The sequence below is a fragment of the Lissotriton vulgaris genome, chromosome 10 (genome assembly GCF_964263255.1).
Source record: "Lissotriton vulgaris chromosome 10, aLisVul1.2, whole genome shotgun sequence".
Taxonomy (NCBI): domain Eukaryota; kingdom Metazoa; phylum Chordata; class Amphibia; order Caudata; family Salamandridae; genus Lissotriton; species Lissotriton vulgaris.
The window spans coordinates 315,913,087-315,940,110 of NC_141698.1; the positions used below are offsets into that span (position 1 = coordinate 315,913,087).

General features: G+C 43.7%; 1 protein-coding gene across 1 annotated transcript in view; it reads right to left on the reverse strand.

Moving 5' to 3' along the window:
- OBSCN (obscurin, cytoskeletal calmodulin and titin-interacting RhoGEF) overlaps nucleotides 1-27,024 on the reverse strand; it is a 1,012,031-nt gene that overhangs the window by 294,563 nt on the left and 690,444 nt on the right. Inside the window, exon 75 of the mRNA XM_086941076.1 lies at nucleotides 10,806-10,927. Within this exon, the coding sequence (XP_086797202.1) occupies nucleotides 10,806-10,927 (122 nt within the window). The remainder of the gene's footprint in view (nucleotides 1-10,805; nucleotides 10,928-27,024) is intronic.

The following is a 27,024-nucleotide window of genomic DNA, read 5'->3' on the forward strand; positions in this document are numbered from 1 at the left end:
TCTCTAATGATCTTCGTGAGCTCAGACTTTTGCAAATATACAATGGATAGAAGCTGGAAGATGTGCCAGCTAATTGACCCTCTGAAGGTAGTGGGGGCACATGTATTCCTGCAGGAACCGGCACGCTTGAAGTTTATTTAAGAAGGTCGCTGCATGATCTTCCAAAATAACACTGACGCTCAGCGCACTCTTAGCTAATGGCAAATTTCAGGCAATTGACTTACAGATAATTGGGGGGGGTCTTTAACTTAAGCCTGGTAACACTATTCGTATTCTATACCTTAGTTATACTATAGGTATCCAGATCACTATTGAATGAATGATTTTCAGGCTTGGCCTGGTCTGGTCAGATTATATACTATGGTTTGCTCTCTCTTAGGTTTGTCTTTTTTTTGCCGGGGAAGCTTTCTTGTATCTTTTTTCTAAGCTCTATGGTCGGGGTGATGTGGCTGATACAGTGGGTGGGGGTTGAAGTGAGGTGCTCTCAGTTTGCTGTCACTCTATAAACATCTTAGGGGGGAATGATTCCTTTTCCAGGACATGGGAAGGAGGGCTGGGCGTAGGGGGGTTTAGTTATTGTTGTTGTACCGGAAAGTCAGAGCCATCAAAATTTGTACACATAATGTATTGAAATGATTGGGTAATATCGGATATTAATAAAGGGAAGTTTTTCATGGTTTGTAGAATTACACAATGTTTAGGTTAAAACTGATGTGTTGGAATGTTGCTCGGTTGAATCAAGCCCGTAAAAAGCAGTTAGTATGAGAGGAGCTTGCAGTTTATAAACAGCATATTTTGGGCATTACAGAAATGCACCTGGCATACAAAAATAGGCAGGTATTAAGGCAACTGGGACATAATTGTATCGTCTGTACATCCCAGACAATATCTATATGTAGGGTAGCAATAAGAAAATCGAAGGGTTTAGCAGTTACAGTCGGTAAAACCTTTACAGATAGTAGGGGGAGATGGACCATTGCTCAGCCATTAATTAATACCCTGAGATACATTATTTGTGTTGTGCATGGCCCCAACCTGGATGAAGCAGATATGTTTGACTTTTTAAGCTTAGAACTATTGGATTGGGCAGGGGAATTGATAGATATGGGAGGTTTTAATTGTGCTATGGAGTATAAAATCGATTCCACTAATCAACAACCCAATAATCTGATGGCTAAAACCCGGGCTGCAATTGTGGAGTAGAAGAGGCTACATGGGTCTGAGGATGCATGGAGAATTCTATATCCTCAAATACCTGGGTATACCTAGTACTCTGCTTCCCACAGGCAATACTCACGTATTGACATGATATTTGCAAGAGGACAAATGTTAAAATGGGGCAAAGATTGAGACATGCTCGAAGATTATTTCGAATCACAATGCTATGATGCTGACATTGCAGATACTGCAAGCAGAGTTGAGAGCTCAGCGGCTATACTCCTCCCCTCGAAATTTGCTTGCTAATTTGGAATATTGTTGGCACTTAAAAACTGTACTGGCTGAATTTATTCCGAGTAATAGGAGTACTACTAATATTGCTATTATTTGGGTTTGTATGAAGGCTTATAATAGGGGAGCCACATTGCAGTTGATCATAATTTAGAATAAGTGTAAACAACTGGAGCTGGCTCAATCGCAGAAGGAATGTCTAGACTTAGAGTTGCAACATGTTCAGGTAATATTAACATGTAGCCCCCTAGGTACAGGTTATACATCTTAAGTTAATGGAAAGGCGGCAAATGGTAAATCGGTGGGTAATTAGGAAAGCGGAGGCAAGCTATCAGAAGAATAGGCATGCCATTATGAGTATGGTGAAAAGTGGGTTGTATTCTGGCTCATCACATAGCTGATAAGAATGCATGCAATGCTATTTAATGTATCTTGGGAGATGATGGCAGCAGCTATACTTGCCCACAATTAATAGCTGAGCAATTCACAATTTTTACTCAAAAGGTTTATAATAAACCTGAGAGTATGGATCAGCAGACAGCAGCTAATTTTCTTTGGGAGAGTGGAATGCCCCGGTTAGAGTCTTTACAGAGCTCTATGTTAGAAGAGAAAGTGGGGTTAGGGGAGGTCGAGGCAGCAGTAGGTGATCTGGCATCTGGTAATGATGCGGGAAAGGATGCAATTCCCTTGGAATTTTATAAAGTTTTTATGAATATCCTTGTCCCTGAACTTATTGAATTGAGTCTTTCGGAAGAAGGGCAAACCACCTGAATGGAGGGGGTCTTATCATCTGATATCTCTGATAAATGCGGATGCTAAAATCTATTTTAAAGTGTTAGCCACTCTTATGAATGACTGTGTTACTATACAACAGCATGGGTTTGTTCCAGGAAGGGATACTACTGCGTATATTAGAACTGCAATCGCAGCATTTGATGTTGCGTGTCATACTGGGAATCAAATGAGTATGATAATGCTGGATGCTGAGAAGGCATTCGATCGGGTTGGCTGGGAGTCACTCTGGACCATCAAGAGGAATTTTGGAATCGGTGACAGATATATAGCATTAGTGCGAGCGCTGTAATAGAATCCGATGGGCAAAATCTGAACGGGTGGCAAGTCCTCTACTCTATTCTCCATATACAGGGGTACGCATCAGTGATGTCCACTCGCCCTCTGTTGTTTGTTCTTTATATAGAGCCTTATCTAAGACACCTGATGCTGAACCAGGTCATACAGCCAATAAGATTAAATGGTGTTAAATTGAGCATAACTGTATATGCAGATGATATTGCAGTGTACGCTAATAACCCATGTGAAGCAATCAATGTTATATCTAAGGAGGCAGAAACATTCAGTGAATTTTCAGGATATAAGCTCAACCTACGTAAAAGCCAAATAATTCTTAACTTTAAAACACCTACTCCCCATTGGGAGTTACAAGCACAGCTAATTACCTGGGGGTTACGTCTCAGTAGCCAGGTGGGAAATATTATCACTTTACATTATGAGCCACTGTTGAAGACAGTTATTATCAAACTACGGCAGTGGCATCGGCTCCCTCTAAGTATCTTGGGGTGATGGAATGTCATCAAGATGAACATCTTACCAAAATTCCTCTATCTTTTTCGCTCTATACAACTGCAGGTTCCCAATTCCTTTTTTAGACACCTTGAGGGGGCGATTCGTAGTCTTATGTGGGGTTACAAGAAATCTAGACAAACTATTAGGTATATCAATCAATCAATCAGTGCATTTATAAAGCGCGCTACCTACCCGTGAGGGTCTCAAGGCTCTGAGGGGAGGGGGGCTACTACTGGTCGAAGAGCCAGGTCTTGATGAGTCTTCTGAAGGCCAGCAGGTCCTGAGTCTGTTGTAGGCTGGTGGGGAGAGTGTTCCAGGTCTTGGCGGCGAGGTGGAAGAAGGATCTGCCGCCGGCTGTGGTTTTCCGGATACGAGGAACTGTTGCGAGGGCAAGGTTGGCTGAGCAGAGGTTTCGGGTGGGGGTGTGGAAGCTGATGCAGTTGTTGAGGTATGCAGGTCCGGTGTTGTGTAGGGCTTTGTGTGCGTGGATTAGGAGTTTGAAGGTGATCCTCTTGTTGACGGGGAGCCAGTGCAGGCCTCTCAGGTGGGGTGTGATGTGGCTGCGTCGGGGGACGTCGAGGATCAGTTGTGCCGAGGCGTTCTGGATTCATTGAAGTCGTCTTAGGAGCTTGGTTGTTGTTCCTGAGTAGAGGGCGTTCCCGTAGTCGAGTCTGCTGGTGACGAGGGCATGGGTGACGGTTTTCCTTGTGTCGGGAGGGATCCATTTGAAGATCTTGCAGAGCGTGCAGAGGGTGTTGAAACAAGACGCGGAGACGGCGTTGACTTGCCTGGTCATGGAGAGGGTGGAGTCGAGGATGACCCCCAGGTTGCGTGCGTGGTCTGTGGATTCCGGGAATGCGCCTAGCAATGTGGGCCACCAAGAGTCGTCCCAGGCTGATGGGGCGGATCAGAGAATGAGGACCTCCGTCTTGTCTGAGTTCAGCTTCAGTCTGCTGTCCTTCATCCAGTCGGCTATGGCATTCATTCCTCTGTGGAGGCTGGCTTTGGCGGTGTGGGGGTCCACGGTGAGGTATATGAAATTACCCTATGAGCAGGGGGGATTAAAGCTGCCGCATTTTAAAGTATATTTCTGGGCTTAATTTATGGATCAGTTCCAAAGCTTATTGGCTGGGGGTAAGCCTAGGGCGATTGCTGCAGGGTATCAATTAGCTCTAAGCTCAGATATTAAATATGTAATGCATAAGCTAACTGACCCTAATTATTTTAAGAGGGTAAGATTTAAGGTGATAAGGGATGTAGTCCGAGCATGGCAGGAATTTTGTAGTAAGTTCTTCTTACCAGCTGTTCACTTTCTCACCCCACTCTGGGGCAACCCATTATTCCCCAGTATATTTCATGATAGTGTAGGGCGAGCGTGGGGGAATATGGGTCTACAGGCCAGCTATATGACACTCAGGGGCTACAATCTTTTACTTCAGCAATCATATGGACTCCCGCGACGATCTTTCTGTAAATATCGGCAGGTTAGGGACTACTTTCTTCACAACTGGGAATATAAAAAGGAACACTAGACATCTGAAATTTTTGTCATGGAAAATTGACCCGCACCAAGGTTTAAACACACGTATTTGATTTATCCAATTTCTATATTTCACAGTAATAATAGATATTCAGACAGAATCGTCCCACACATAAGAATGTCAAAAAAGAGTTGATTGTAGTTGTTTCAGTTTTCTTTATTCAAGTTCTTAGTTAAAATTCACAGAATTGCTTGTTGCCAACGCGTTTCGTCACATCCGTGACTTCTTCAGGGCTCAAAGTAAATGTTTCTGACAGAGTTCCTAGTTAGCGTCAGCCACCATGTAATCTCTACGTGTTTTGGTCTGATATATTCACATTGATATATCCGGCGTGTACCCCTCAAGACATTCAGTGCAACATAGGGAAGGTACCTCCTGTTCTTAGTTCGCGGCTAAAAGATTGGTGTCTCGTGGCCAGCGCTAGTATGAGTATAGGTGACTCTCCAAACGTCCTGGACAATGTATGCGTCCAGGGGGTGTATATGGGTCGCATCCTCGACCGTGTCGCACAAGGAATTATCTACTAAATAGGCACTTACCAATAGTGAAAATTTGTGCAGGTCATTATAGCTCTGACCCTTGAGCGCTTTTGTGACATCTGAAATTTTTGTCTTACTATATCAATCGTCAAAATGTAACAAAAGTACAATAAACCAAGAGTTTATGTCCTATATTGAAGATGATAAGGCACAAATAGCGCAATGGTGGAGTCAAAAACTAGCGGCTATAGTAACTAGTGCTGAACTACAAGAAGCTACAGAAACACTTGATAGGGCACTGATAGCAGTTGATTACAAATTACAACAATTTAGGACAGTGTACAATCTGTATTATACACCTGAACGCATCTCTAAGTGAACCCCCTCTAGGAATTCTTCTCGGGTACATTGCCCCAAATGCCAGTTATTTGCAGCAGACATAGTCCATATTTTCATTGAGTGCCCGAGGTTAAAGGAATTTTTGTGAAGTCTATTTCAATTAATATCTAAACAGCTGGGGTTTGAATTTTGCTTTAGTAAGAAAGAAATACTAATTAGTTTAAAGACCAGAGGGAGCCCCAGCTTTAGGGCTCTAATTTCACTCATAATTTATTTATTCATTCATAAAGTTTATAGTAAGTGTACTTCTGTGCATTTCTAGGGCAATGGTAGATTCAATGCCACCCAGAGTATCTGAATTCTGGGCAATACTTTGGCAGGCTTATGAATGTGAAATAGCTGTGGCCAAGGCCCGAGGGCTTAGAGCAGTAAAAAGGTGGAGAAGATCTGGATAAAACTGCACTGGGTGTAGTCGTTTAAATATTGTGTGCCCTATCTTCAGATACATGAATTTAACTAACCTGAAATACCTATTACATACATTTAGGAATTCATCGTTTTTTCCCCGTCTTATTTATTTTTCCATTTTTCCTCTGTCCCGCACTAGATTGTGTGAAATCAATGAACTATTGATGATGCAATAATGTTTATATAATTATCTAATAAAAATTGATGTAAGAATGTTATTAGGATGTCCTGCTTGCTCCGACTTTAAAATAAAATATTATATATAAAGAAATAGAAAAAGAAAAACAAATTCGAAAGAAAAGCCAATACATACTCCTTCTCCCACTAAGAAACAGGAAAAAGTCCAAAACGTTTACAGTGTTTAGGCAGCATTCATTTGTTTGGTTAAAGGAAGTATGATTCATGCCACAGACACTCTCAGAATATTCTTTATAATTTTTAAATCTTCTTTTGTCAATTTAACATGAATCACCATATCTTTATGCACCCTGTCCTCTCTAAATTAATTGTTTTCCATTGTTTGTTTTGGTATGTAAAACCCTATTGTTCAAAGGGTTTTTAAATAACAATGCAAACAAATTCAACTTGTGTATACATTTGGACTTGTGTTATTTTCAAACTAAAAAGTAGTCCAAAAGCAGTATAACAATAAAAACTGTGTTGTATTGGGGATGAACTTAGTCTAAAGTAATGACATTTTGCGTAATTTCTCAGAGAGTATGGAAATAACGGGCAGGAAGACAAGTCACGTTAGTGGACCAATTGGGCAATGCTCCATGAAGAGAAGACTTTCTTCCTCATTGTAGCCATCTTTTTAGACTCCCTTTCTGTAGTAGTAGCGAGGACAGAATCAGAATTATGCTTCAAGGAAAGAAGCCTGAACAAAAAGACTCTCCGGGGAGGAGTGAGCCATCAAAAACCTTGGGTCCCCAGGAGCCGGACTATGATAGTGGGCGACCTGGTGGTTCACAGCAGATGCAACAACTGGCTTGCTCCTGACAACCAAAATTGTAGCATCACCGCTTCATTAGAGGGGAGCAATGGCTCCATGGTGGAGGATGCAATCTGCAGTATTTCGATGAGGAGGTTATCTTTGGTCTCCTCTACCCACAATGGCAGTTCAATTACCTAAAACTGCTTTGTGTAGTATATTCATTAATGAGGCAACTTCCTCCATGGGGGATCCCAAAGGACACTCCAGACCCATCTCAGGAATGGTATCCAGGCCACTGGCATACTGCAGAGCTTTAGAGTCACCAATATAACTACTCATGTAGGACGAAGATTGCAAGTCTCACTGCTCTCATCGTTGTCATTAATGAAGTTGGGAATCTGAATAGGATCGTATACACCAATGCCCACATTGAATTCAGACAATGGGGTGTACAAGAGACATGTTAAAACAAAGGTTAGGTCCCATTAGGTCCCAGACCAATCATATGAAGGTCCGGAAGATTGATATGGAGCTGACTCTCTGCCAGAAATCAGAGGACTCTACTCCCATGTGACCACCCCCAACTCAGCAGTGACGTATTTGTCACCAATATGTACTCTTGGTGGGGGAGGATATGTGGCCTGCTGCAGGTCTGGTTGGTGCTCATCAGCCACTATTCCAGATCATGAGCTGTCACCACTGAGATTTGAATGTAGTCCATTAGGCAGCCATGATGCTGTACCCACTAGGATCTGATATTTCACAGCATGACCTGCATAAGCCACCTGATGTATGGAAAGAGGACGATGCACAAGGCCAGGAGAATAAGAAGCCTCAAAGCCATCTGCATCAAGACCCTGGACAGATCCTGAAATATTGAGATCATATTGTAAATGTCCCACACTTGCTGCAAAATTGTAAAGGCCTTGAATGGTACTCTGTTCAGGACCGCCCCAATGAAGGGAAATCTCTATGTGGGGCTCAGGTGGGACTTTGTTTCATTGATGGTGAACCCCAATGATTGCCAGAGTTCATCCAACATTCGGAAGTGATCAACGACTGACTACACTGAGCCTTTCTCTAGAACACAGTTGCCAAGGCATGGGAATACATACATCCCTGAACCTCAAAGTCGAGCAGCAACCAAGCCATCACTTTCATGAATATCTAAAGGGTTAAAGTGAGGTCAAAGGCTAGCACAGTAATTTGGAAGGATTCCCTGCCCACTATGAATCACAGATAATGCCTGTAGGGCAGCAGGATAGGTATATGAATATTTGCATCCTGCATGTCCAGGATCCAGTTTCCTGGATCCAGAGTTGAAAGGATCTGAGTCATAGTAAGCACCTTGAACGTGCCCTTCCTTAAAAGGCATTCAGCAAACAATGGTCCAAGATAGGTCTGGGGACTCTTTCTTCAGCAAGAGGAAGTGGCACGAGTAGCACTCTTCTTCCATGTAGGAGTCTAGCACCTTTGGGTAGCAGGAAATTGTTTTCCTGTATTATGATTGAGAAGGGCTCCTATGAAAGTCAATTTCCTATAGGAAGAAGAAGGGATTGGTAAGAAACGAAAGGCAACGCATAGCAACTCTGAACACTTTGTAAGACACATATGTCTGATGTAATGGATCTCCAGCCAGGAAGGAAATATTGTATTCTGCCTCCTAAAAACATGCATGGGCATGTGAGGGAAACCTAAAGTGGTGTGGCAGCCACTGCAGTAGAAGAGGTAGAATAGAGGTTTGCTGCTCACGGGGGCGATCAAAGTTTTGGTTGCTGGCATGCCCTCGGCCTCAAATGGACTGAATCACTTCCTGTGGTATAGGCTTGGCGGGTTGGTCTTGTCTCTAACACAAGCCCAATAGGATGACCCCTGAAAGCCCTGCATTGTTGAGGGTAACTGTTTAGTGGGTGCCCAAGGAGTGAGCGGTGATGCAACTGTCTTTAAATCCTTCTGGCTCTGAATCAGTCTTTTCTCTGAATAGCCTGGAGCCACTAAAATGCATGTTCACTGAGGACGCCTGCACAACCCCTGACAACCTGGTTGATCTCATCCAGGCATGTGGTTTGAGCACAACACTATTGCCAATAACTATATTTGCAAAATCACTGGTGTCCAGGCCAGCTCAAACTGCATACTGGACATCATGTATCATTTGGGCTAAGATGTCCTGAGGTTTCCAGAAACAGCCATCAAGAGCTCGCCAGCCAAAGAGTATGGATGTACCTACTCAGGAGACAAACTGCATGGATTGACCTGACAGTTAAAGTAGCAGAAGAAAACATTATCTTTCCAAATGTATCAATAACCTTTGATTCTCTAGCTGGAGGACCGATCAGAAAAGAATTTGGATTGACCTTACATACTGATGCCTGAACTATAAGGCTTTCTGGTGTAAGGTGTTTGGCTAGGAAGTCCAGATTATTGGGATTTGGTCTATGCCACCTAGCCACAGCTCAACTCAATTTGGAGGCCATGAGCGTTGCTTGAGTCACATAGCCATAAGGCACACATCAGGACTTCATTACATACAATAATGGCTCTGATGAAGCTGGCCTTGGTTGTAAAATCCCTGTTAATACATTTGTTTTTGACTCAATAGTGAGCAGTTGCAAATCAGGTGCTTCAGCTGCCCTCAGAATCACCACCACTGCAAATGAGACACTTTCTTTCATTGGTGAGCCAGTTGGAATGTCTAGCTGTGTTTCAGGTCATTTGTCTAAGCCACTGGCATTTTGAAGATTTTAATACAATACATTATCAATGTAAAGAAGGGGAAGTAATTTGTCCCCTAACTCATCTTCACCCTGTTGGACATTTGGTGCTCCAGCACTGGATCATAATTTGGTCCAAAGAAAGCCTCTACCTCCCATTGTATTAGTATTGTGGCAGAGGTCTATAATTTGAGTTTGGTTGTAGAATAACTGTTAGAGCCTTTGCGACATAGGACTGCAGTGGGCTGAGATTAGTTAGGGCCAGAAGAGGGCATCAGGACTGGATCTTTGGCTGGCACCAGGGGAGTCAGTCTTGACACCAACACTAAAGAAACTGGCGTGGATCTTGGTGCCAAAGTAGAAGTCAAGACTGAAGTCGGGACGGACCTGAAGAGGCAGGTGACGCTGGGGGCTTATCCATCAGAAGTAGACCTACTGGAGACCCATGCAGCCTCTGTTGGCCTTGAACGTGTGCCAAAGGAAGCCTTCAGCATAGCCTGTTTGAAGGCTATTTACTGTGGGTTGACCTGTAGAATTTGGAATGTTCCTGGACTAGCTTCATAATTGGGTCAGATTTGGGGGACACCAGAGGATTGTGATCTTTGTCTTGATGGCTTCATGCCTTCTCACTAGACTTCAAGTGGTCGGATGGGAGAAAGACCTGCTTAGCTTTCTTTCGCCTATATTTAGATTTTCACTTCAACGTACCTGAAGAATTAGACCAGGATGTGGACATTTTTGAGCCTGTAATGTCGCGATTGGGATCGGGCCTGTGACTTGGAATGAAAGCAGGATCTATGCTTTAAGCACAAGCATTTGTGTTCAGCAACGTAAAGGCTCTCCTCCCGCCCTGCCCGTAAGAGCCCACTTCTCACTTGGAGTCATGACATGAACACAAGCTCCAAAAATATATCCGGTGTGAGTCTGTGGCGGACATCTGCTTCTTTCAGTGTCAGTAATGTTGGAATCCTGTCATTTTTGTTGGGGACAGTTTCCCTAGCACACTGTCTTGAAAGAATTTTGGAAAACGTTGGAAGACTGACGAAGTTGCATAGAAACTAATGTCAGTGCACAGTGGTGCTGCATGATGCCATCTACTAGCAAGTGAGAGGGCTGCTACAAAATTCTCTGGATCCAGTCTAGTGCATGGGGATATTCCAAAGGTAAGGAATCTTCAGTTACAAGTAGTCATTAGAAATCCTCTTCTCCGTGTAAACTCTCAACTATTCATAACTGCATGTTTGCCTACTGTGATATGTATAATACAATAGTTTGTACATGTTATTCATCTGATTACCTTTAACTTTTAGTTGAAATTTTGCCAATTGAGCTCCGGGAGCCACCTGGACATCACAGAGTTCCACCACGACCTGTGGCAGCTGCCCTTCCTCTGTTGTGGATTCAGCCCCTTCCTGTTCCCTAGTGAAGAGACAGAAAATAGACAATGAGTAGCTTTGAAAGAAAGTAAGACCTCAAACCTCAAAGTAAACCCAAGAGAAAATAAGCGGTAACAAATTCAATAGATCTGATGTTTCTGTAGAAATGTTTTTGTTGATTGAGCACAATGAAGTGTTTTGCTTGTATAGGAATGTATTATTATTAAAAAGGTTATATATTATGTGCAAAGTTGCCAAGAAAGATTATACTATTCCATGAAGATCATCTGCTTTTAAAGACTATATCAAGTGTAGAAGCAACAACATTATCAAGATAGTGGTCCTCCATCTACAAAGTGTAAGATGTTCCATCTGGCTGACTGCAGCAATACATTTACTCAACAGATGTGCTATAAACCAGCCATGACTTTGAGCTGTACTGGAGGTACCTTCCATTCACAACAAAATGGGGAATATTCACAAAGATAATAATAAATTAGTTACCCATCTCTTCTCTCACGTTTCTAATGCCAAACAAAAGGTACCTCATTAAGGGCCAGATGTAGGTAAATGAGATTTACCGATTTTTAATTACCGAATTTTACCGATTCGGTAATTAAAAATCGGTAAATCTGAGGGGTGGATATGTAGGAACATCCAGATGTTCCTTTTACCGAATCGGTAAATATCTGTATTTACCGATTCGGTAAATACCGACCGGTAATGCCCCATTCATTCCTATGGGCTTTGAAGCCCATAGGAATGAATGGGGCATTACCGGTCGGTATTTACCGAATCGGTAAATACCGATTCTGACAAGGGTGCAGGGGGTGTCACTTTGACACCCTCTAGCACCCCCAAAAAAGGTTCGGGGGCCATGTGGCAGGCATACCTGCCCTAAGGGCAGGTCTGCCTGTCATATGGCACAGGTGTGCATGCACACATGTGCATGCACACCAGAATCGTTATTTTACCATCAAATAGTATTTGATGGTAAAATACCGATTCTGTAATGCTTGTGGGACTCAGAAGAGTCCCACCTACATATCAATTTTACCGAATCGGAAAAAATACCGATTCGGTATTTTACAGAATCGGTAAATTTACCGATCGGTAAATTTACCGATTCTGTAAAATACAGGGCCCTACATCTCAAATTGCATTTACCGGTCGGTAACGGCCGAATTCGGCCGTTACCGACCGGTAAATGCCTACCTACATCTGGCCCTAAGTGAATATTGAGGGGAGCATAGACAGGTCAATCCGGCTCCTATGCACCTAATTACCCTCGTAAAGTGGAAATTACCATCATGAATAGCCTTGGCTTTGAGGCTGGGTGCTGATCACATTTCCCCTGTTTGTTTTAAAATGCTGTGAAGAGCACCCCTTTTCTACCCCATAAACATTTCTATGCACATGAATTTGTAATGATTACATTTTAGTTCGCAAACTTATTTCTGAATTGTTCCATTTTAGTACTGGTATTTATTGCCATCTTTGCAAAACCATAATCCCTTTAACATATATGGTCCATCGTCTTCAGACAATAGAGTCCGTTATACTCATTTATCCAAAGATTTCACATCTAAAATCAAGCCCATGCAGAGGCTGTTTTATTAAGTCAGAAAAGAACAGCACTGATGTGACATACAAAAAAAAGAAATTGGGCCGTAACCCCTATTGCAAACACATAGATACACTGAAGTACAATAACCTTCCCAACTGGGATAAAACAGTGAGTAAAGTACACAGAAAGAAAAAAAAGAAAATTACATACTATCAGAAAAAACATAAACAACACAGAGAGAGTGCAGATAAATACAAAACAGCAGACAACCACACCAAATCTAAGCGTATCGACTGTAAACTAGTGGGTTATTTTTAGACATTAGTCTGTGAATCCCAGTTGAAACCCATCCATATTCTATGTAGTGCCTGTCCGGACTCATATTTGCCGTATAACCACTCATTGACCCGCAGCGCGGTTGGAGACACCCATGATTTGGTAATGCAAAGCATGGCATAAAAAAATAATTATGCACAAGATTAAAATTCCATTCTATATCCCATCATTATCTCTTTAGGGGTAAAATATGCAGCTTCAAAATAATGCCTTAATCTAATTGAGGTGTCAGAATCAATTTGAACAAAAGTCCCCTATATCTCAAAGACAATGAACATTCAATGCCACCTTGGTTTGGCTTGGGACTTTTCCGTGTGAACTTGCTCAAATCAATGTTCTTTATCCTGTAAGCATGCTAAATATGTATATCCACAGCTCCCCCTTGTCCCTTGAATTGGGGAAATCTCTTGCTGAGGGGTTTCATTAGGAGAGTGTATAATCTTGGGGAATATTATTCTTTACCACTGATTAAAGTGGATGGTTTTTTCCAATGATTTGGTAACCATAATATTAAAATTGTTCAGCATTCTCTCAGCTTGTATTATCCAATGTTGAAATAATGATGAAGTTTCGAATTATAGAAATGTGTTGTGGTGGATAAAAAGATCTACAGTCCTCTTTCAATCACTCTGAGGAAGTGGGTTATTTGATTAGGTTGATGGTAATCCCTTTCAAGTTATATTCGCACTATTCCTGCCTTGGACCTGTTAAGCCTCCATAATTGAAACCTAAGTTAAACCCTGGATAGCTGTAGCACAGAGCGGTCACGTGTAAAGCACTTAACAGTACCAAAACAGTGAAAAAGTAGGAAAGACTACATAATAAAAATCACACTCCAATGTACTAAAATGGAGAACATTTTAATGAGCAACTAGTCACCAAAACAAAAAAAAAATGGATGTAGGGAACAAGAAATATAATTTTTCAAAATGTTAGATTTTTTTAGCCCTAGAAAGCGCAATGTACCAACTGTGGATATCCGGTTGTGGTAGACCACGTCAAAGCAAATGATTAAGGTCGACCACGATGAAGCACGGACCGGATATCGGGACCCGGTTCGGCGTGGAGGAAAATCTATCTTCATACTTATTATTTTCCTTGGAGAAAATCTTTGTTGACAAAGTCATGGGTGGGTCAAGGTGCCACATGGATTTGAAGATGAACTCATCTACGTCAACCTGAAATAATGCAGGACATTGATGGGAGCCTTGGCATTCGTGGGACTTTAGAGGAACTCTCGATGTCAGAGTCTGGAAAACCATCATGTGGGCGAAGTCTGAACATCAGGCCTGGATACTGGGAACAGGTTCGGCCAATTGGAGAGTTTACCTTCTGACTACTTACTTCTTTTTCATGGGGAAAATCTTCATCTATGAGGTTGTGGCTGGCTGGATCCCAGATGGATCTGAAGGGTTCTTGGACAGCAACCGGCGTCAGTGCAGGACCTTGGTGGGAGCCTTGAAGTTGGCTGGAAGTTTGAGAATCTTGATTCCAAAAGTAGGAAGTCTGAAGAGGAAGACCAGTAAGGTATCATTGTCAGCATGGTGCTGCTTGGAGTTGGTCCCTGTGAAGTCCTCTATGTTCAGACTTTTCTGGAAGTCAAGATCCTTTCAGTGGGGCAAACTAGCAAATTCAGACCATCTTGCAGTTCGAAGTTGGTGACTGCGTCTCTGCGGCAGTCTGGCCGAAGCCTCTGGTTCTTCTGGCTAAAATCCTTGAAAAAGTTTCTAAGTCCCAGCTTTTAAGCTTAGGCAGGAGGAGTACACTTTCCCTCTTATCAAAGGGCCAGCCCTAGGAACTTAGGGACACCACTTTGGGGTCACAACTCCTTCCAGCGGAAGCTACCTGCAGGGTCCAAGGCCGGTTCAATTGGAACTGATCAGCTGGACTCTTCAGGAAGGTGGGTTTGTTGCAATTTCTATATCCCTGTAGCTTAACAGGAGGTTAGCCAACTATTTGCTGGAGTCAGCTCTTTGGTCCTCGATTCAAGTGGGAGTAGTTTCAGAACTTTGGGTTTCTCTCCACAAGTTACAGAAGGTCCAATCCACTTTCTGAAGTCCAAAAGGATTTAGCTGGGGTGGTCCATTTTCTCCTCAATCCAGCAGTGTTCTGAAAAAGGTATCCAGGAGTGCCATATTTATGTCTGAAACAAGCTTGTGGGTGAGGGAGACTCCCGGTCCAATAAGGAAAAAGGCTCCCTGGGGCAACCCTACCCACTTTGACATAATTTCCAGGAGATTTGTCTTCCTTACACTCACATTTCTGTTAAGCCCTTGCTTCACAAAACAATTCGTCATTCAAATAAGATTGACTTTCAGAAACATTAAAAATCTACATGTAACTTGGTGGAAGATGGTTTATTAGTAGGTGCAGGTAGGTACCTACAGCTAGTAATGACACCACAATCACAAATAAGATCCAGTCAAGTCTCAATAAATTAATCCTTGCTTAACCCTTGGTAGTTTGGCAGACGAGCAATCAGGCTTAACTTAGGAGACTGGTGTGTAAAGCATATATTACCAAAACAGTAAATAATTTGATGACACAACACAATAAAAATCCAACACCAATTTATAGAAATAGAGACTATTTGTATCTTTAAAATGACACCAAAACAACAAACATTCAGTGTAGGGAACCAGACATATGAGTTTTTAAAGGTTAAATTAAAAAAAGTCTAGCTCCTAAAAGTGTAAAGCTCTAACCGTGGCAATCTGGTCGCGCTGGACCGGGACAAAGTCAAAGTTTCAGGCAGACCGCGATGGAGTGTGGATCAGATACGATGAGCAGTTGGGCCCGGTCAAATATCTACCCTCTGATGTAATCACTTTTTTGGAGTTTTGCTCTTGAAGTCGAGCAAATGGGTCCTCGGACTAGGGTTTCGATATGACGACGCTGGCCTGCTGCAGCGCGATACCTCTGTGAGTCTTCAACATAGACGGCTAGGAGCTCCGGAGCTTTCTGCGGATCAAACCTGACCGGTGAGGCTGAGTCGCGGTTCATCGTCGCCGGTTTGACATATGCTCGATGTCGGTCTTCTGGAGCATTTTCACAAAAGTTGGATAAAAGTCTCCAAACTCTCAAATCTTCTTCTGAAAGGTTGTTTGAAGGTCAGAAAGGGTCCACAGCGCAAGCCACGTGTTCATGAGCTCTGTTTGTCTCTTGAGGTCTGGATCTCCGACTCCAACAATGCACCTGGTCAATCCAAGTAAAATACAGGTGAAACTGGTCAGCCGGCAATGTCCACAAAGTGGATTTTGCAGGTGGGTTCTTTTAGCACTTTTCTACATGCTACTGCTCAGGGAGTCCACTCCTTATCTTTCTGCTCAGAGTCCAAAGTCCTTATGTTGTGGAGCCTTTAGAGTGAAGAAGGTGCAGTCCTTCTGAGTGCAGTTCTCTTTTATGCAGTCCAAGGGTCCAGCAGGGAAATCCTTCTTCTCCAGGTATTTCCCGGTAGGGATCTGAAGTACTCTTTCAGCTCTCCCATAGGTATTCCCTATTCTGGGCTGCCAAGAGGGGGAGCACCCCAACCAATGGGTTCAAGTTGCCACTCTCTGCCATGACAACTTCCTGGGAAATGGGGCATATTTTTAGCCCAGAATGCATATCTCACCAAAAACCAAAATGAAGAAAATCTCTCCTTAGAGATCAGGTCTGGCTAACTGAACCCACGGGTGTGGTTAACTTTTCCTACACTCCCCTTCCAGACCCTCTTCTGGTTTAATTAATTTGACTGGGGATCAAGGAAGTGGGGACTGGCCTGGGTCCTGTGACCTTTGGGTTTCTCTGTTTGAAGACCAGTTTACCTCCCAGAAGCCTTCCTGTGCCTGGTTTATACAGGAACTAAATCTCCTCCAACCAAATGGCTGCATTGTTTCAGCCCCAAACGTCTTCACACCTAATCAGGGAGAAGCTTTACTCAGACTGTCTAAGGTTGGACAATCAGAAGAGGCTGCTTTAGGTAACTTCAGGAGAGTAAGTCATAAAACTCCTTTCCTGGAATAGCTATATTAAATCCGACCATGGCAAGTTGTTGGATTTATTGTAACTATATTTTGATACTTTGAATTATGTTGCCTACTCACTCCTCCTGTCAAAAGTTAGACTTTATGAAAGTTTACTCAACCCTTCCCATGTTGGCCAATGGAGCGAGCAGTACTCAAAAGGGGAAATCGAAGTTGGCTGTTTTTCCCTCACCACGGCATACAAACATATTTTATAATGTCACTCCTTTTTCTAACAGGACACCCTACCCTTGGGGCACAAAGGGGAAGACCGTAGGGGTGACCTATAGGTCATAAAAATGTAGTTATAGACTTTAGACGTACTTTTAATTCCAAAGTTGAATTTTGAAACCGTTTTTTTTAAAAGCAGCATGCAAGGCAACGACTTTATTGTTTTACTCTTTTTTATTTTTAAGTGGCAAACATTTTCCTATTGATATTAAAGTTTTGTAAAACACCCTCAAATTTCAAATTAGCAAATTATCATTATTTAACCAGAATCTCCGTTAACATGTTTATTATTTATGGGATGCAATACTCTCATCCATACATTACAATCGTGTTGAAATTCATCAAGGAGTCCTGTAAATACAGAGTTGAATGAGGGCTACAGCTCTGTTTCTTTATTAGGTCATGGAATTCCTAGCTTTCTTACAATATTCCTTTAAGTACAGGAGAGTGCATTTTATTCCTCATAATACATGGCTATACTTTATACAAGTCTCTTAAATCATTGGTTTATTTTCCTTCATATGAAAAAGATAGCATAATTGCTGAAAAGAAAAATCACTGTGGAATGTGCATTGTAAAAATAAATATTCCATAGTTTGACTTTGTTTCGAAAACAGGTTTTAAGCAGTTTGAATTAAGCCGCTTTCAAAACCAGCAGTAGTTTAGAGTGCTTTGGAATGCAGAGATCTTTCATGTGATCAACTCCAAAAGTGCAAACATGAACTCATTCCCACAAATGATTCCTTTTCTGCTAATAAGTGTTACATTTTTAAGGGACAACGAGTTCAAGGGGCAAAAAAGAAAGCCTTTTTTAACTATTATTGTTAAAACAGCAGTCGTAATTTTACTCGATGACTTGATTTTCAATTTACCAACAGACATTGTGCTATCACTACTCTCTGTAATACTTTATTACAGTTGAATAGTTAGGGTTTTTTTTTACTTTAGGAGATTGCTGGTGACAAGACTGCTAAGAAAATTAGAGGCAGACTTTTGTGTATTATACAAAATTGCTGTATTGCAATGCCCTCCATCAGCAAACATTCACCTGACATCATTATTTATGTAACTTAGTTACTAGGGTGCATATTTACAAGAGGCTTACGCTGCGTTTGGAACACGTAAGGTGGTACATGTGCGACGCAAACCTGTTCAATAGATTTATGAAGCCATGATTGGCTTCATAGATCTGGAGTAGCCCAAGGTAGCGCAAATTGCTGTGTTGCTCTACTCTGCCATGGGTAGGAGTTCCTTGGCATTGCAGAAGGTGTACCAACGCAACACCTATGGATTTTGATGCATTCCCAGATTACAGGACCTTGTAAACTGAGGAATGTGCCAAAATCTTACGCCCTTCCATGGGCGGCATAACAAGGAGAAATATCTCTATTTCTCCTCATTACTTCATCTTTCAATGTGTGCTGCATTCTGCAGCACACATAGAAAGAAGAATTTACCTCCCAGGATTATTTTTATGCAGGAAGGTGTCCCTTCCTGCACAAAAAAACCTGTCTGCAATGCAGGCACACTTGCACCATGGTGCAAGGGTGACTGCGTTGGCGCTAGACAGCCAAAATGGCACCAGCACAGGGACAAGGACATGAATGCATTGCATTCTTTTGAATAAATCACATTCCTGCTCTTCCCCTGTCACGCAGAGCAACAGGGTGACTTTCTGCGCTGCGTCGCCTTTTAGTAAATATTTATTATTATTTATTATTTTTAGGTTTTTCTAGAGCGCGTAGTCACCCAGAAGGTATCCCAGCGCTGAACCTCTTACTCACAGGGGGAGAAAGTCAGGAGAGATAATGGCTCAGGGGAAGAGTAGGGTTTTGAGAGATTTCCTGAACCGCACGAGGTTTGGTTCTGCTCTGAGGCTCAGGGGGAGAGCGTTCCATTTTTTTCCCGTGTTGACTGAAAAACGCCGGCCACCTATACGGGCTTTCTTCACCTTGGGGATCGTGATGAAGTTTCCATATTCGGAACGAAGCGCTCTCGTGGGTCTGTAGGGTTTGATCCAGTTATTTAGGATTGGGGGGCCAGTGTTGTGAAGTACCTTGTGGGCCAGACAGAGGGCCTTGAAAGTTACCCTTTCCCTGATAGGGAGCCAATGCAGCGTCCTCAGTGCGGGCTTGGCAGATGTTCTGGCCGGGGTGTTCGTTAGAAGTCGGGCTGCGGCATTTTGAGCTTTTTGCAGAGTTTGGAGAGTGGATTCTGGAGATCCCAGGTAAATGGCGTTGCTGAAGTCCAGCCTGGATAAAATTAGGCCTTGGATCAGCAGGAGACGCGACTGGAAAGGCAGTAGAGGGATCACCTTCCTGCAAGATCTAAGTAGTCCGTAGCAAGTGCCGGCCGTCTTTCTTGCCTGTGTCCTGAAGGTGAGATCAGTCTCCAGCCACACTCCGAGACTCTTGACCTCCGTCTTGGGGGTGGGGGGTTCACCCATGCAGTCGGGCCAGATGTTAGGGGGGAGGTTCGTGGTGTTATGCCCTAGGAGCAGGATTTCTGTTTTGGAGCCGTTTAATTTCAGGGCAGAGTCACTCATCCACTGATGTACGTTGGAGAGGCAGTCGTGGAGATTGGAGGGCTTTAGCTTGGGGTGGGAAAGCGTCACCACCAGCTGTGTATCGTCGGCGTAGCTGACGATAGTGACTCCAAAGGGTGAGACCAGTTCCTCCAGTGGGGCCATGTACACGTTGAACAACGTGGGGCTCAAGGATGAGCCCTGTGGCACACCGCACTGGAGGGGGATGGAGGGGGAGCGACTTTCACCTTCCCAAACTTGGAAGGAGCGTCGGGAGAGGAAAGACGAGAGCCATTTCAACGCCCTGTCTTTTACCCCAATGTTATCGAGACGTTGGATTAAGACCTGGTGACTGACCGTGTCAAAGGCCGCGCTCAGGTCTAGGAGGACCACTGCCACTGATCCTCCTGTATCGATAATTTCCCTGGTCTTTTCTACTGCTGCAAGGAGAGCAGTGTCCGTACCCTGACCTGGTCTAAAGCCTGTCTGTGAGTCATTGAGGAGTTGATTTGACTCCAGGAAGTGTGACAGTTTTTTGTTCGCAAGTTTTTCGGCGACCTTACCTATCCAGGGGAGGAGTGAGATAGGTCTATAGTTGGATAGATCTGCCGGGTCTAGAGAAGAATTTTTGAGGAGCCCTTTTACGACGGCCTCCTTCCAGTTTGAAGGGACCTCTCCCTGTGCCAACGAGATGTTAATGAGGGCTGTCAATTGGGAGACTATGGTCTGAGAGATGTTTTTGACGAACCGTATGGAGAGTGGGTCGCTAGGGGCTCCGCTCTTGGTTGATGTGAGTGTAGCCATCACTTCCTCTTCTGTAACTGGGCCGAACGACGCTAGATAAGGCTTGTCGGGTGGGGGCGGCGGTTCCTTAGCTCTCTCTATGGAGTCAGGGTTAGCGGCTGGAAGGGAGGTGAGGATTTTTTTTATTTTTTCGTCAAAGAAGGTGGCCAACTTGACGCATTTTTCCTCCGCTGCTTTGGGGTCCATGGGTTTCTGCGGGGGGTCAGGGACATGGAGGAGCTCTTTGAGGATGGAGAAGGTCTCCTTGGCTGAACAAGAGGAGCTTTTTATTTTTTCCTCGTAGAAGGCGCTTTTTGCTTCGTGTAGGGCTCGTTTGTACTCTTTCATGGAGGATTGATAAGCACTTTTCTCTGCCGTTGACTTGTTTTTCCTCCAAGTGCGTTCTGACTTTTTGCATTCCTTCTTAAGGGCGTTGAGGGCGGGTGTATACCAGGGAGCGGGGTTGATTCTTTTAACGTGTTTTAAAGTATTGGTAAGTGGGATGAGACTGTCTAGGGGGTGGGCTAGCCAATCGTTGAATTCTCTGTCCGCGGTGTTTGGGTCCGCGGATAGAGGGCCAATAGTTTCACTTAATTTGGCTTCCCATTCCTCTGGTGCTAACTTGTGCCACCGTCTAGTTCGTATCCTTGTTTTCTGTTTGAGTGCTGGTGTCGTTTTGAGTGACCAGTGCATAGGGATTAGCATATGGTCTGTCCAAGGTAGAGGGGTGGGATCCTGGGCATTTAGGTTTTTGATGTTGGTGAAGATTGGATCAAGGAGTGGTCCTTTCTCATGGGTGGCCTTAGAATTTCGAAGATGGAGATCGGCTGTGGTGAGATCAGCCAGTAAGTTGGCTGCGGCATTGTCCGCGGGGTCAAGAAAGTGCATGTTAAGGTCCCCTAGGAGGAGAAAGTTAGAGACTGAAATAGTCTTGAGTGAGATGTGATCCATCAAAGTACTGGTGAATTCTCCTAGAGAGCCTGGCGGACGGTACACTAACAGTCCCGAGAGGGAGATTGATGGTGAGATCTGGATGGTGAAATTACAGTTTTCACAATCTTTGACGGTTCCACATTCAATTCTACATTTAAGATGGTCTTTGTAGAGTATGGCTAGGCCACCACCTCTACCGACTGGTCTATTCAGGCAGCAAATTTGGTAGCCGGGGGGTGTTGCATTGACCATGTCGATGCAATATGCGCCTATGTGCTCCAAATCAGATGAACAGTTAATTATTTTTGCCTGTAACAACCAGACCTTGGAGTCCTTTCTTTGTGATGTTTAAACAAAGTGCATCTTTCACTGGTAGATAGTATTTCTTTTTGATAGCTTGTTTTATGTTGCATTCTTGGCTAATAACCTTTTAATAGCAAGATTGACTGTCCTTACTTATACTATATTGAAGTAGAATTCTGCAAAGAGAATTAATTATATCACCTAACTAGATTGTTTCACGAATGATTCATATTTAATCGTCATTAACTTGCTGTTTCTTAAGCAGTTAAAAAGTGTGGAATAATCACACGCTAACAACACACCAATAGGTCTCACCACACTTACTTGGGAGCAAAGCAGCTCACTCTGAACACGTAAAGAGAAACTCTTAACATTTTCAGATAAACGTTACTAATCAGTAACGAGGATTATCAAATGTAAATGTACATGTATTTATATAGCGCAAATCACTGACCGAGGTCGGTATCTAAGCGCTTGCTTAGGGAACCCGTCCTGGTATTCCCCTGTGAGATAACCCCGGCAGGGTATCCACAAGGTGAAAGCCAGGCATCCCGCCGCGAGGGGCCGTTGTGGAGATTAAGCAAGCTATTGCCCAGAGTCGCAGAGTGTGGGCCCGTGAGTCGAGAAGGCACCGGAGCGAGAATTATCGAGTCCGTGGAATTTTTAGCCCAAGACCCGCCGAGGCGGGGAATTGAACCCTGGTCCAGGGCCGATCTCAGCTTCCGGGTCTGCCACCTCTAACCCCTGAGCCACACTTCTCCACCAAGACATGAATTCTAGACTGTCCCATGAGCCCACCCATATGAAATCCTGCTGTGGGTGAACCCAGTGTCATTTATATGTTGGCATGAAGGAATAGCCATCCAAGTTAGTTAGCTGAAAACTCATGCATCAGGGCTCCTATTATGTAAAATGTAACCATGAATATTGATGTAATGGGCACAGGTAACTATTTATGGGTCAAGCTACTAAATATGAATTGCAAAGTTCTATGCACTGGGAGGCAGAGATATTATGGCGGGTGAACAGCACAACCAGGTGTTTGCACCAACCAAGCAATTTATCCCAGTGCCAACTGGTATGGCATGCTCTTTTCGCTTTTTAGCCCGCACCATTTCTTCTGCTGTTGACAGTCACCTACCAACTGTGTGCTTCTAATGAGGTCTATCCGCATAGGTTCAATAAAAATCTTTACCAGCTTAAACTGGTCTCACCGGACACATCTTACTATGGAAACGAGTGAAAACAGGAAAAGGAAGAGAAGATATTTGCTTTCAGGACTGGTCTTTCTGATGTATCCTCTATTTCACTCTCGAGTCCTCGCCTTAGAATACTTCCCAGGCGTCAGACTGGCTCCTCTAGAAACTTCTATTCCGCAATGCTTCCAAGCACCACTAGGTGGCACTGTATGGCTCCACGTTGTGTCCGTACCTCACCAGAAATGACGGAGGGAAGCCACATATTAGTGCCACTCTTCAACCTGTTGAAATTGTCTTATTTTTGCCTTTCCACACCCTTATTAGACGAGTGGCACAATTAGTGGTGTCAAGGCACCAGTACTTTATCATGAACCCCATGTAACAACACAACAGATATCAAGGACAGGCACTCCCCCTGCCAGCGCAGTGGTAGAAGCCTCAATCCATCCAGGGTCTGCTGCTTGGTCAGCATCGCGTAGATTTTAATGTAAAGAACAATCCACCTCAACAGGGTCCTCTAATGCATAGTCTTCCCTTTTTCGCCCCAGAGCGCTCCACAAGAAGCAGATCGTCCACACAATCCTCTTTGGTACTATCAACATAAAAGCATTAAAGCCCTTTTGTGGTTCAACCAATGATGCCTCTCCACCTCTTTCAAGGTGTGAGGGCAAAGAACGCTGGCATGGTGATGGACTGCCAAAAGTGCAAAGGAGTCATGACTTTAGGTAAAAGTCGCCAGAGTCCTCAGCAACCAGTTAGTCCAGGAAAGGCGGTGTAGGGCGGTTTGCACCGATAGTGTCTGAAGCTCACTTACAGGATGAGCTGAAGTAATCGCGATGAAGACGAAAACCTTTATTGTCAGGAGATACAGCAAGCAGTTTTGTATCGTACTGAAGGACGTGCACATTAGAAAGGTCAAGACCAAATAAAGTCCCACTGTGGCATAACAAACGGTGTGTGAGGAAACAAGTACGTCAAACCTTTTACAAATCTCAGCACAACAGGTGATTTAAACAAGGACAGTTTTCCGGTAAAAGAAGAAAGGCCAAAAAGGTTGACAATTAACTTTTAAAAGTGCGCATTGCAAGACCTTGCTGGTTCAAGGACAAAACGTACAAAAAAACCATAAAACAGCTTGGCTTGAATAGTGTTGTAAGGCAAAAGAACAAATTTACAAAAGAGCATCTCCCAGCTTGTCTTGTAAAGTGTCAATCTTGCAGATATTACACGAGGCCACCTATTTGTTCAGCGCCTGACAATAATTGATTTTCTGAAATGATAACCGATGGCGAGGGTGAAATCCAGCTCAGGCTAGATCTAACACGTTGAACTGCTGCCTCTCAGTCTCCATATATGAAGGTGTAGATAGTGCAGGTTTGGGTGAAGGACCCTGCTTTGCTTGTGCGACCGAAGAAACTCCTGAACAAAAGTTCAGACAACTATGCCCTCATGACTCAAGGACTGATTGGGCATGGTTTTTCATGATCTTTTTCAGAACCCGAAGAAGGAGGGGTAGAAACAAGGCATACTGTCCCGTGCTCAGGTCCAGCTGAAATGAATCTCCTAATGAGCGCTTTTACGGAAATTCCAACACACAAAACCTTTGACCATGGTGATAAAATACAAGGGTATTCCCACTGCCAGAAGACGCCCTCCACCACCTTATAATGTCAATGGCATTACTAATCGGCCAATCTCCACCTGCTTAGCTTTTTCACTCTGCATTCAAGGATCCTGCCAGGTGATTCATGATCTGGAAATGCTTGATGCACCAACGAACTTTAGTTGTGCAGAGTCTCCTGGGACAATTGCAACAGCCTCTTCTTGATTACATAAAGGCCTTCAAAGCTAGATGAATGACCTTCAAATCCGACAGACTGCTATGGAGCCCGACTTCTACTGGATACCAGAGGCCTCTGATTTCCACCTCCCCAAATGCCCTCAACAACTCAGCAGGGATCCATCAGTCCCCTCTGTCAAATATGGTTGGGGAAGGATGAGGGGCTATTTGGCTGGACCAACTGAATTCAAGCAGCCACTACTGCACATCATGAGTCATCTCGTCCAAAATCTAGACAGCATCCAATAGATTTCCTTGATGCTGGGCCTACTGGAACTTCAGATTCCACTGCAGAGGCCGCATGTGTCACCTAGCATAATCGGCAAGGAGGGTGCAGGAGGCTAAGAAACCTAAAAGCTGCACTCTTAAAGATCAGGGGCTGAGGCTGAAACATCAGGGTCATAGGCCCCATGCCCTGGATTTATTGGGGGGCGGGGAGGTAAAACCCTGAACTGGATCCAATATAGCTCCAATAAATGTAACCTCTGAGCAGGAACCATGTAACCATTGATTGTGAGCCCCCAACAATGTTAGGAGGTGTGCTGTCATCTGGAGATGGTCCATGACTGACTGTGGTAATCGTACATTTTCCAAATTCCTCAATCCCCTTGGACGCCCTGTCTGGAGGAGTAGTAAGGAATGAACTGAGGTTTGCCTTGCAGGTTGAATCCTGAACCAGCAGACTCTCCTGAGTAGGATGTTTAGTGTGGAAATCAGGATCGCTTGGAGCTGGTTTGTAGGATCTTGGCAATTGTGATTGGCCACCTGGCTATTCATCAGTGGGCAGGAACATGGCTTAGACCAAGTGCCCATCAAGGTATTGGTGAGGGCCTTGATAAAGGATAGAAGGCGATCAGACGTGGCTGTCTCAGTCTCCATAAGGATATTTGCCTTGGTCTTGACTGAAGGCATCTGCAAATCCAGGACCGGGACCTAGAGGGAGATTGACGGACATCGTGATATCCTTGCACCTTCTCATTGGATACAGAATGGCTGGATGGGATTGAGTTCCACTTTGTTTTTCTGTGTTCATGTTTGGACTTACTAGCTGACTTCAACTATGAATTAGACAACAGAGCTGGAACTAGGAGTGAGGGAGGCACTAACCAGTGATAAAGTAGTTGGGCTTTCTCCTTTAAACATGGTAAAATGGCCTACACCTCTTGGCACTTTTAATTTACTTGTAATTTACTTTTAAGTCTCAAGTAAATGTACCACAAGAACCCAGGGCTAGTAAACTAAATGTTCCTAGTGGGCCTGTAGCACTCATTCTGCCACCCACTAAAGTAGCCTTTTAAATCATGTCTCAGACATGCCACAGCAACCTGTAATGCAGTTTTCTTTCATGCATGTCTGGCCTAACGAGCCCACATTTCCAACAGAAGAGAAAAAGTTTCAATGAGGAAGGAGCATACCAGAGAAAAAGTGAAAACAATCCCCTTCCCATGTTGCTCCTTCCTCCCTATTCATACATACCCACTCTTTCTATCCCAGTAATAGCAAGCTCCACAGGAGTAGCCTTATACAGTCAACACAATCCTGGTATCTTGCGCTTCTAAAGATTGCAATTCTTAGATTTTGTCATCTGGTTGGAAGTCCAGCCTAAGGGCCCTTAAAGATTTTGAGTTGCCCAGGGCTAGCAAGTTCCCTGATAGGTAGACTACCAAGGGTCTCCAAGTCGGCTCATATTTGCCACTCATGTCATTAAGGTTACAAGTTAGTTTCTGAATTGCCAGGAGAGACCACAGCTTCCCCACCCTTTGTGTATCATTTAGCTACCTTATGTTTCCATTTTTGGGCTGCTGATTGTTTTACTGATAGGATCATGTGAGTGGCAATTCTCCAATCAGATTTTGCAAGCCACCTGTAGACCTGAGGCCACAAGTGGAGTAGGATTGTAGCCAGGTCTAGGCCTAGTGGTTAACACAGCGCCCTCTTTAGGTGGGCAAGATTTTTTTTACAGAAAATCTGCAGCTGGAGGCAAGACTACGACATATGTGTCTCATTTCCCTCCTGGCCACACCCTCTCCAACACAGTCCTGAGGTGAATGTATGGATCCCCTTCAGCTTTTTGGGCGGCAAATGCCATAATGTACTACACTTATATAGGAATTCTAATGTCTCTGCAGACTCGGAAAGAAATCAGGGTTTCTCCACAGTGGTGTGTACAGGAAGGGGAACAAGGTCAGTGCCTTCTGTCTTATGATTCTATGCCAGATTTACATATTTATACAAATTATTTTTTAGAAGTAGCAGATTGAGGGTCTATCTCATTTGGCTAGCCAAGGAATAACCGATGGTGCCTGCCCCAAGACAGCTGCATCCATTTGGATTCAGTGCCTTTCTGTTTCATACTGGGTGTAGTCGAAGAAGATACAGAGTTGAGATGCGTGGTAGTATTGCTGAATGTTTGAGAGACC